Source organism: Rana temporaria, chromosome 3 (assembly GCF_905171775.1).
Source record: "Rana temporaria chromosome 3, aRanTem1.1, whole genome shotgun sequence".
In the NCBI taxonomy this organism is placed as follows: domain Eukaryota; kingdom Metazoa; phylum Chordata; class Amphibia; order Anura; family Ranidae; genus Rana; species Rana temporaria.
The window spans coordinates 413,902,715-413,915,302 of NC_053491.1; the positions used below are offsets into that span (position 1 = coordinate 413,902,715).

General features: G+C 42.9%; 1 protein-coding gene across 1 annotated transcript in view; it reads left to right on the plus strand.

Moving 5' to 3' along the window:
• The window catches only part of LOC120933090 (zinc metalloproteinase-disintegrin-like VMP-III), a 156,072-nt gene that overhangs the window by 43,604 nt on the left and 99,880 nt on the right, over positions 1-12,588 (plus strand). Inside the window, exons 3-4 of the mRNA XM_040346089.1 lie at positions 2,115-2,191; positions 2,285-2,369. Coding sequence (XP_040202023.1) covers positions 2,115-2,191; positions 2,285-2,369 — 162 coding nt within the window. The remainder of the gene's footprint in view (positions 1-2,114; positions 2,192-2,284; positions 2,370-12,588) is intronic.

The following is a 12,588-nucleotide window of genomic DNA, read 5'->3' on the forward strand; positions in this document are numbered from 1 at the left end:
TGTCCGTAATAATGTCGCAGTCGCGATAAAAATCCCTGATCGCCGCTAATACTAGTAAAAAAAAAAATTATTAATAAAAATGCCATAAAACTATCCCCTATTTTGTAGACGCTATAACTTTTGCGCAAACCAATCAATAAGAACTTATTGCGATTTTTTTTTTTTTTACCAAAAATATGTAGAATAATATGTATCGACCTAAACTGAGGAAAAACATTTTTTTTATATATTTTTTAGGGATATTTATTATAGCAAAATGCTCTATTTTTGTTTATAGCGCAAAAACTAAAAACTGCAAAGGTGATCAAATACCACCAAAAGAAAGCTCTATTTGTTGGAAAAAAAGACGCCAATTTTGTTTGGGAACCACATTGCACGACCGCGTAATTTTCAGTTAAAGTGACGCAGTGCCGAATCGCAAAAAGTGGACAGGTTTTTAAGCTGTATAATGGTCCGGGGCTTAAGCGGTTAAAGTGTCTTTCTATACATCTACTCTCAGAGGCGCCTCTTTCCTTGTTATTTATGTGGCCAACCCACCCTGTGTGTGCCTATGAACGCACACTGTCCGTCTCAGATGTGCACCCGGGTGCCCTCTGAGCAGCTGGCTTGCTGAGGGGGCACTTGGAAGAGAGGAGGAGTGGAGAGCACCGTCAGGGGGCCCCAGAAAAGGAGGTAAGGGACCGCTCTGTGTGAAACGATTGCACAGAGCAGGCAAATATAACATCTTTTTTATTTTAACTGCTTGCCGACCTGCCGCCGCCGTTTTATATATATATATATATATATTTTTTTTTTTTTGGGGGGGGGGGGGATATTTATTACAGCAAAAAGTAAAAAATATTAATTTTTTTCAAAATTGTCGCTCTATTTTTGTTTATAGCGCAAAAACTAAAAATCGCAGAGGTGATCAAATACCACCAAAAGAAAGCTCTATTTGTGGGAAAAAAAGGACGGCAATTTTGTTTGGGAGCCACGTCCAACGACCGTGCAATTGTGCAAAAAGTGCTCTGGTCTTTGGGCAGCAATATGGTCCGGGGGTTAAGTGGTTAAAGGATAAGTCCACCCTAACACTAAAATCCCTGCATCTACAGACATCCACGATCTAACGCTCTAAAGGAGAAATCGGCATACACACCTTCCGACAATGAAAGCCCCATAGTAAGTCTATGGGTGACGTCACTCTCTATTCATTTTCTGGTGTGTTGTCTGCAGAGCTTCTGCTGCTAAACGAATCGGCTTCAAAAAAGGTATTTATACTGATTTTTCTTTAATGGGTTAGATGAGGTTAGTGTAAGGCCTCATACAGACGAGGGGTTGTCCGATGGAAACGGTCCGCCGGACCGTTTCCATCGGACATTTCACCTCCGGATTTTGATCCGATGGCTTGTACACACCATCGGATCAAAATCCGCGCGGAAAACATCCGCGCGGAAAACATCCGCGGTGACGTGTCGTGCCGTCGCCGATGACTCGGCGACGCGCGTGACGCTGGAAGGTAAATACTTCCACGCATGCGTCGAATCATTACGACGCATGCGAGGGATGGGAGCGGACAGACTGATCTGGTGAGTCTGTACAGATGACCGGATCAGTCCGCTGGACTGGATTCCAGCGGATAGATTTTGTAGCATGCTACAAAATTTTATCCGCTGGAAATCCGTCGGCTGGATTTTTATCCGCCGACAATTGTCCGCTCGGCCTACACACGACCGGTTCTATCCGCTGGAACTGATCCGCGGATAAATCCCAGCGGATAGATCCGGTCGTCTGTATGAGGCCTTTTGGATGTCTGTGGATGCAGGGATTTTAATGTTAGGGTGGACTTATCCTTTAATAAAAAAAATAAAGAGGCTTCACAATCACGTTAAATTTGTGAGGGGCCCATGAATTAATAACAGCCTGGGGCCCATTGTACAATTAATTCTCCACTGTTATACAACACTGGATGTGCAGGCCGGAAGAAAATTATTTACTTTTCTGCTAAGATCACGTTGTATAATTATATTAAGGTATGGCAAACAGTTTACACCAAAATGTCAGAAATGTTTTGCAATTTTCAACACAAACATTGAAAGAGAAGAGCACTGACTGAACTTCTTCTATGCTCCCCCTAGGACCAATACCCACATGTGGTTAAGTATGAATTACAGATTGAAGACAAACCTCTGGTTATACACCTGGAGAGGAATGAGTAAGTGACATATTGAAGCACTTGGAGGGAAGAAGAACGGGGGAGGTTGAAATGCTGCAAACCCTTTAATTTCCCCAATTTTTCATTCCTCAGGGAACTGGTAGCTGATAGATATATGGAGACAAGCTATGATCAGGATGACAGACCGATAATGATAAGCCCTCAGGGGAACATAAAGGTAAAGTCATATTATTTCTTGATGATGAGGGGACAATTAATATTTCTATGTAGATGACAAGCTTCATCCGCAGAGATGATTTTACAGCCGATTTACTAAATTCTATATTCCGTGTTGCACAAAGTTTTATTTTATATTTCAACAATTTAGAGCAGGGATAAGCAATTAGCGGACCCCCAGATGTTGCCTAACTACAAGTCCCATGAGGCATAGCGAGACTCTGACAGCATCAAGCATGACACCTAGAGGCAGAGGCATGATGGGACTTGTAGTTTGGCAACAGCTGGAGGTCCGCTAATTGCTTATCCCTGATTTAGAGCATACAGACTGCATTCGGGAGTTGTTAGGAGGCAGCATAGACCTGAGGCCAGACAACTTTCTGGGCTATCCAGTCTCTCTGTTTTGTTTCATAGGGGGTCATTTACTAAAACTGGAGAGTGCAAAATGTGGTGTCACTCTGCATAGAAACCAATCCGCTTCCAGGTTTTATTGCCAAAGCTTGCAAGCTGATGTTAGAAGCTGATTGGCTACCATGCAAAACTGCACCAGAGTCTGAGTGCACTCGTTTTAGTAAATCTCCCCCATAGTGTTTTAAAGTGTATGTAAACCCTAAGGCTCCATGCACACAGAAGCTAAAAAAAAGCTATAATAAACGCCAGTAGCTTTGCAGGGAGCCTTTCAATGTTTAGCGTTTTTGCTATAGCGTTTATTAGTGTTTTTCAGTGTAGAGTTTTTTTGCGTTTTTCTGCATTTTGCATTTTTTTTGCATTTTTTCCCGCCGAAAAACAGCACTTTGAATGCAAATTTCGGGCGTTCAGAAAAAAGCCAATAAACTCCAAAGCTCATTAACACTAAACTAGGCAAACATAGAGTTCAGTTTATGGGCTTTTTAAAAAAATGCCAAAAAGCCAATAAACTGCAGTTTATCAGCTTCTGTGTGCATGGAGCCTAACAAGAAACTACTTCTCGTACTTGCTCTCTTTTGGTCTGTTAAATGTACCATTGGAACTATTTTGTTATATCTGTTTCATAAATGCAAACAAAGAACTTTTGATCCGCTCAGAAATTGAGAGCAGACCCGTATCTTGTTCTTTCTGTCTACATTATCTCAAAAAGGCGGTTTAGCCCTCTTAGTACTTTTCTTTGATTGAGTTTAGGATTAGGTATTGTTTTATATCTATAGTAAAAAATTTATAAAAGCAATAGAAGTCTCTATCAAAATCATACAGCAGCGCTAATTGTCACTGAAATTCTGAATGTGACAACTTTTTCATGTAAAAAAAATACATAAAAGCGTGAAAGTTCTCCAGAGGTCAGAAGGTGAGATAAAGTTCAGTGGGGAAAGTGTTCATAAACAAATGTTCAGCTATCCGCAGCTGGTGACATCACACGTGCCAAATCCACCCGTCCACCGTCTCCCGTCGCCCAGAAGCGATTCAGTTCGCATGCGCCGCGCTTTATACGTTTTTTATTCATTCATTCATTCATTCAATGTCCCCCCAAGGGGATCTACTCACCAGAAAGTAGATTTATTCAAGATCTGAACATCCAATCCTTAGATCATCTCCACCTCCAAAATAAACTGCAACCTTACCAGGGTGTTATTCGCCTTGTGTCCACCAGATGTCAGAATGCCCGAAAATGAAAGGACTTGATATGGTGTGATAACATTTAAACAATATTTTTAACACACTGTGCCAGTCTACTTAAAATAACAGCATGCGTTTTTAAAATTTATATAATGCAGCACACATTTAGGCTGGTTCCAGCTCACAGTGGGGTTACCAGAGCTCGTATCTGTCCGCGTCCACCGCTATCAGAACATACCTCTGTCCCCACACACTGGAGCGTTGATGGAACACAGCACACAGTGTAGAGCTGCCTGTGTGTCGTGAAGTCACGGCCCTGACGTTTCGTCTTTCGACTTCCTCTGAGGGTGTGGCCTCCCGACGTGTCCACACAGCTTAAATTGCGATCGAACTGGGTGAGCCGCGCCTACAGCATTTAACACCTCGTATCCACACCATCTCTCCTGGGAACCCAGGAGGATACATAAAGGATTCATTCACTGGGGACATGCTTGAAATGATCATATGTGCTCAAAACACCAGCGATCCTGGCCGCATATAATAGGGCTATATTAACATTCTTAAACAATCCCCACAAATCACTCTAACATATAATTGAATACATATGGGGATAAAACCAACGATAATTGTCATTTCAAGAACATAATTGAAAGGACTGTAAAAAACATTTTTTCTGCACATTTCATTATATGATCGGCCTTCACCAGGCATATATATATATATATATATATACTAAATATATATATATATATATATATATATATATATATATACCGTGTGACGGTATCGGTATGATATCCCCGTCAAGCATTCCCTCCTCTCCATACAAGAACATCACAGGATTCCCCACACATGAGTCAAGACTGGATGCTGGAACCAAGACACTTTATTGACACAAAAACTCAGCTTATATGTGGTTACAGCCTGTTAGGAACGCCCCCCTCACACAGTGGGGTTTCCCATACAGATTATAGGAGACAAGTCGGAGCCGACCCTGCAGACACGTTTCTTTAGATAAAGACATCACTGGAGTTAATTACTACACTGAAGCAATCAGAATAATTAACATACTACTTCTCTAATCATTTAGCCTGATGATACAATACACATCTTTTAAGGGTAAACACAGCTCTTCTTTACACAACACAATAGATCAATTAACCTTTAGAATAGTGAGGGGACATTAGCACGTCAATAACCGGTCAGAGGAATAAATCACACATGAAATTCCTTTCTACCTCTAACCCATATGGCTAGCAGGGAGCAGTACACTGAGACATATAGGCAAATGTATCACAATGGCCCCCCTTTTGCTCCCTGCTCCGGCAAATCCGGTTGGACCTTCCCTGGTCCAGTAGGGTTGACGGGTTCAGAGCTTTTAGTCCGAGGTTAACTCCGTTTGGCATGACTGACCTCCCTTGGCAACTGCTTCAGACTCAGGTATGTCACCGGGTCGTCAGATCACACGCCGGTCAGTCCCCAAGTCTTTGTGCGATCTGCAAAGTCACCAGAAGTCAGTGTGAAGACAGCGAATGGGTCTGTGCGCCGCCGTCTAGGTGTCCCGCTATGGGAGGGGCAGGTTGTGGCTCTGAAGTGACGATCACAGGAGATTCATAAAAAAAAGAAAAAGTTATATTTGTTGAAATGCTGTAGCACTGGTGCTCAGAGTCCGGGGAGGGGGAGAGGGGACTCAGAGCCCCATAAGGTCAGCCACCCCCTGCTCCCTCCGCAGCCGCCGGTTCTCCTCTTTGAGCTTCTCCAGCTCCATCTCCAGTTCATGGAGCCTGGGGGGGTCAGCCCGCTGTGACCTCAGGTGGTTGTTCTCCTCCTCCATGCGGCTTATGCACTCCTCCAGCTCTATGTACTCACGGATCAGATCCTGCTTGCTCATGTCCTGCAGGCTCTCCACGTGGTCCTTCATCATCAGGAACTGGGTGGTGGTGTAAGGGGCCACCGGTGGGCCCTTGGCGAACATCTCGGCCCGCATCTGGGGCGCCCGCTGCGATTCCATCTCCTCCAGTCGCTTCTTCTCCTCCCAGGTCCGCTGGTTATATGACTTCCAGGACCTCTTCTTCTTGGAGGGTAGCTGGCGGTGCCTCTTTCTGCCCAGCTCCCTCCAAGGCCCCTCCGGCTCATGGCGGTCGCCCATGACCAGCTGACAATGGTGTTCCCTGTTGTCCGTAATAACAGATTGTACCATGAGGGCTTCGTAAGGGGTGCCCAATGGTTCTTCCTGACCCAGCTCCTGGGGATCCCAAGCCGAGTCTACACAATGGGCTGCTGCTGGTGGGCGGTACCCCGGTTGAGACCAATTTGACCTGGTGTTGTCGTTCATGGGGCAATTCTGCTTGAAGTGACCCAACTGTTTGCACCGGAAGCAGCGTTGTTCGTTGTCCTCCTGGCGTGGGTAGCGAGGGCTAGATGTCATCGGTCTGTTAGGAGGTTGGTATCTAGCGGCTGGTGGGTGTGAGGGCGCCGTTGGTTGTGGAGGTTGTACCCGTGGTGTGACCTGGTTTGTCTTGCGAGTATCCGCATATTCATCCGCCAACTTCGCGGCCTCTGGTAGAGTCATGGGCCTGCGATCTCTCACCCAATCCTTGACGTCCGTCTGGATGTGATTGTAAAATTGCTCCAGGAGCATTAGTTGCAAAATGTCCTCTGCGGTGGTGGCCTGGCTGCTGTTAACCCAGTTAGAGGCCGACAGGGACAGCTGGCATGCCCATTCTGCGTAAGAGTCTTTCGTGGTTTTGCGTGAGTCCCTGAACTTCTGTCGGTGGGACTCTGGGGTTACTGCATAACGAGCCAGGAGCGCTTCTTTAACCCGGGCGTAGCTATGGATATCCTGATCTGGCACGGTCCGGAAAGCATCAGAAGCTTTGCCTGACAGTTTGCCTGACAATATTGCAACCCACTCTCTTCTAGCTATTCGGTGCAGGTTACATTGTCGCTCAAAATCCGCCAGGTAGTTATCAATCTCACAGTCCTTTTCATCAAAAGCTTTAAAAGTGCTAAACGGAATCTTCCTTGCGTCTGCTGTGCTGTACTCACTGTTCGTAGAAGGTGCGGCTGCTTGTTGGACTGCTGCCAGTTTTAACTGTAGCTCTGCGTCTCTTATTTGTTTGGCCTCCTCCGCTAACAGGTCCATCACTTTCAGAACCACATCCGGCGTTGGGTTCGGGCCGAACCACGCTAGCTTCTCTCTCATTAGCTTGTTGGTTGGTGACTCCTCCTGAATCACTGGTGTCTCCATCTCTTGTACTGCTGGCGTTGCTGCAATCCCGTTCTCCTGGTCTAGCTCCATTAATTCTGCTATGATGACCCGCTTGGTTTTGTTGCTAGCAATCCTTCCACGAACTTCCAGTAGTTCTTCCAGTGTCTGCTTGGAATCCGGGTGTAAAGGGGAATAGAAGGGAAGATCCCGCTGCTACCAACCAATTGTGACGGTATCGGTATGATATCCCCGTCAAGCATTCCCTCCTCTCCATACAAGAACATCACAGGATTCCCCACACATGAGTCAAGACTGGATGCTGGAACCAAGACACTTTATTGACACAAAAACTCAGCTTATATGTGGTTACAGCCTGTTAGGAACGCCCCCCTCACACAGTGGGGTTTCCCATACAGATTATAGGAGACAAGTCGGAGCCGACCCTGCAGACACGTTTCTTTAGATAAAGACATCACTGGAGTTAATTACTACACTGAAGCAATCAGAATAATTAACATACTACTTCTCTAATCATTTAGCCTGATGATACAATACACATCTTTTAAGGGTAAACACAGCTCTTCTTTACACAACACAATAGATCAATTAACCTTTAGAATAGTGAGGGGACATTAGCACGTCAATAACCGGTCAGAGGAATGAATCACACATGAAATTCCTTTCTACCTCTAACCCATATGGCTAGCAGGGAGCAGTACACTGAGACATATAGGCAAATGTATCACATACCGGAACTCATGTAATCTAGATGGGTTCCTGTATCATAATTCATAAATAAACTCCAAATCACTCAATTACAAGCCATCGGGAAGTGTGCAAAATAAATGATCAGCTAATATTTTTAAGACATCAGCGGATATGTTTTTTAAAATACATCAAATTACAAATCAATATAATAAATAATCCAGGTCCAAAAAAAATAATAAATGGATAAAAATGCTTACTAAAAAAAGCTTCATAAAAAAAATAATATATATATAAAAATATACATATATTTATCTCATATTTTTCTTATATTCCAGGTTATATTCAATTATTCTAAAATGCATAATTCTAAAATAAATAATCCTAAAAAGGAAAAGAAAAGAAAATAAAAAAGTGGAATACCACTAGGGGGAGCCATACAATGTCCATACTGTCTCTATTTTCAAAGAAAGCACTGATCCTAAAGCCACCGTCATTTCTATCATAAATCACTTATAAAGCAGTTAATATCCAGCTCTACATTTAACCCCCTAGGGGTGAGTGTATCTAATAAATATATCCACAGTGTTTCACGCTGGGATAATCATATTATTTCCTCTCCATGCTGATTTAATTAAATCAATACCCCAAAATTTCAACCCCGAAGGATCTTGTCTGTGGTGTGTTTTAAAATGGGGCGAGACACTGTGGTCCTTGTAGCCGATCCTAATATTTTTAATATGTTCACCAATTCTGACTTTTAAACGTCTTTTGGTTCGGCCTACATACATAAGTCCACATGGACAACTTAAGACATATACCACATGTGTGACATTGCACGTAATAAACTATTTAATATTGAACTCTTTATCATTGACTGTAGACTTGAAATTGGCTATGCCTCTCATAGATTCTGAAACCGATTTACAGCATTTGCACTTCCGGCACGCATAGAAACCCTTTTGATCCCAAAAGGTTACCGGTTTCTTAGGTTGGTCCAACACTTTTTTCACGACCCTATCTCCTATGCTGGGTGCTTTTCGGTAGATGAACTTAGGATTTCCTGGAAGTGCAGGTTTCAAAGTTTTATCAAGGCAAAGTACATGCCAATGATTCTGGAGTATGGCTTCCACTTATTTGTATTGCGCATGGAAGGAGGATATAAAGCTCCATTCATGATCCTTGAAATTAGTGGTCTTAACAACATCTTTAAGGACTTCTGCGCGTGGAATTAATTTAATCTCTTCAGATATTGAATCTAATTTTTGGGCGTCATAGCCCTTTTCTCTGAGGCCCCGTACACACGGCCGAGAAACTCGACGAGCAAAACACATCGTTTTGCCCGTCGAGTTTTTTGTGAAGCCGCCGAGGATCTCGGCGGGCCAACTTTTCCCATTGAGGAGCAAGGAAACAGAGAACATGTTCTCTATTTGGCCCGACGAGATTCTCGTCGGTTTCCTCGGCCGAAAGTGTACACACGGCCGGGTTTCTCGGCAGAATACAGCTCCGATCAAGTTTCTGGCTGAATTCTGCCGAGAAACTCGGTCGTGTGTACCGGGCCTGAATCTACTTTTCAAGATCTCTGACTGGGAATCAAAATCTTCCAATGTCCAATGTTGAACAATTTCTCTTTACCCGCATTAGTTGACCCTTCGGTATGTTTTTTAACCACGCCGGATGATGGCCACTCTGTATTGGTAAAAAACTATTGCGGTCTGTGGGTTTAAAATAAACTTTTGTTTCTAAAATATCTTCATTTCTATAGATGCTTACATCCAAAAAAATCAATTTTCTCTTGGCTATATTGACTAGTTAGTTTAATGTTGTTTGAATTTGAATTGAGGAAGTCTAAAAATTCACCCAAAGAAGATTCGGGTCCTTACCATAAAAACAACACGTCATCAATGAAACGCCTGTAAAATAAAAGTTCAGTTCTCCGGTTAGAAAAAATATATTTGTATTCCCACTCACCCATAAAAAGGTTGGCGATACTCAGTGCGAATTTAGCGCCCATCGCCACACCTTTCTTCTGTGTATAAAAACAACTATCAAACCAAAAATAATTATGTGATAGACAAAAATCTAAAACATCCCTTAAAAACACCTTCTGATGATGTGGGAGATCATCCCTTTGGCTTAAAGTCCAATTAAGGGCGAATAGAGCGTTGTCATGTTGTATTACGGTATATAACAAGGTCACATCAGAGGTTACCAAAAAAACTTCACTCTTCCCTGTTAGTTTTACGTCTTGTAAGGCTTGTAAAAGATCCTTAGTGTCCCTCAAATAGGCTTTAGTGGTCTTGACACTTTTCTGTAAAAATTGGTCCAGATATTATCCTAGCCTCGAGGTCACAGACCCTATGCCATTTACAATGGGCCTGGCAGGGGGGTTAAGAGGGTCTTTGTGTATTTTAGGGAGTGTATAAATAGTGGGGATCCGAATGCTGCTCGGTATTAAGTATTTTTTTTCTTTTAAAGCGAGTACATGTTTTTTATAACCAGAGATGACCAAGGCCTCAAGTTCTTTATTATATCGGGGTGTGGGGTAATTTTCCAATTTTTTATAAGTCTCATCGTCAGACAACATCACCATTATCTGATTGGTATAAAACTCTTTAGAAAGAACTACTACCCCACCCCCTTTGTCAGCGGGTCTAATTATTAGATCATTTCTGGATTCGAGATTTTTGATCCCCTCATATATATAATATGGGTTTACTCCCTTTTTGGGTATTATGTTTTCCATGCCTCTGAGAACTAAACCTTTAAAAACCTCCAAATGTTGTGTAGCCGTGTTGGGCGGATTGAAGAGAGATTTATTCTTCAAACCGCTATCAACTGCAACTGATGCTGTACTGTTCCCAAACGTAGGATTGGAGGTTTTATTCAAAAAGTATTTTTTGATACTTAGTTTCCTCATGTATCTGTGGATGTCCACATAAACATCAAATGTATTAATGGGGCACTTCAATCCACATTTTAATCCCATCTGTAAAATATTTGTTTCCGCATTGGTTAATTCTACTCCACTTAAAGCGGATCTCCCACGCAAAATAATTTTTTTCTTTATGCGCTATTCAAATGGTCAATAGCACTGCTTTGCTGAACTCACGGTTCTGGTGTCCCACGGCCGCTCCGCTGCCATGCTGTGTGGAATATAGACTTATATTCATTGTATCCTTCCGTTGCCATCTTAGGTTTGGGCGTTACAAGCCCACAAGCAGGGACTTCCTAATTGCGGTGGATGCTGTCCCAGCATCCACCGCTCGATCTCGCGCATGCGCACTGGCGAGCAGCGGCGTTACAGGATCAGTATCTGTATAATGGAGATTGACAAACGCCCGCCCTCCTCCTTTGTTTACATCCGCGTCGTAAACGAAGTCGCGCGATGTTTGTTGTCACAGGGCCAAATATGATAATTAGGGAGCTATGACACAAGCTCCCAGAAGACACAGCGCGGGACAGGAAACAACAGAAAACCCGACGGAAACCCGAGTGGCTGCAGACCGGAAGCCTATCTAGGTCAGATGGTATAGTAAAACTTTTTTATATAAAACTATCCGATTTAGCATTAGTAATATTGAGATTTAGTTAAATTCAGGGTGGAGCTCCGCTTTAAGTTGTAGATCCCAGTCAGTCTTTTTCCAGCCTCCTTTTTTTGCTGGACTCTTGCTCCTGCTCTGCACCCATGTGTTCTTCCTTCCTTGGATTTTGTTGTTGTATACGATCCCTTTCCCAATTCTTTTGTTCCCTCCATTGTTGTTCCCTGTAATCAGGACCTGCTGGATGGTAAGTAGGAACTTGTTGTTGGTACTGGGAGAGGGTCTCCCTCTCTGTGGGGGAAATCCTCGTCCTCTCCTCCTGTTCCCCCTTCCTCTCCATTGAAAAGGGCGTATTGGATATGCTCCATTTCCATTTTCATAATTGGTGTGGGGTTCATATTTGTTGGCAACAGGAATGTGATATGAATTATCGTAATTTCTATAGTGTTGATCACTACTGGTATTTCCTCGACCTCTAGTACCCCTACCTCTTCCCTGGGTATCTCTCCTAGGTGTCAGGTGTTGGGGTTTTGAGTGCGTCATATTTGGTCTATTCAGATTTTCACTCCTCTGTGACAATTGTGTCGGTCTAGGTGTTTGAGTTGTGGTCAGAGTTATGTCAATTTCAATATCTGTATGACTTTCTGAATTTTCTTGATTACTATTATTAATATTTTCTTGCCAAAAATATATAGCATTATTCTTAAAGTCCTTAAAATCACGAAAACATTTCTTAATTTTCTTCTGTTGTGTGTCTTTGTCCACCTTTTCCAATTTTTTCTTGATTCTGTTGTTAAAATCTATAACCTGCTGAAATTTTTTAACTGGATCTAATCGTAGCTGTAATTGATTAATATTATTCTGTAATTTCAGCATTTTCCTCTTTTTCCTTTGGAGGATCAAATCCTGTAGTTGAAGTCCAACATTATTGAAAAATGATAACCATTCAACAGATTCAGGATCATCCATAGCGTCTTGTGGTGTGACCTCCCACCTCAGACTCCGTACTATGATCTTTTCTTTTAGATAGTGTTCAATAGTACATATGTCCCACCAGGTGCGGACTTGTTTCTCCAGCCGCATCTTTGGAGCGGTATAGGAGCGGGGTGTTTACCGCTCTTATACCGCGCCTTCCCATTGAAATCAATGGGAAACCGCTGTAACACCGCCCG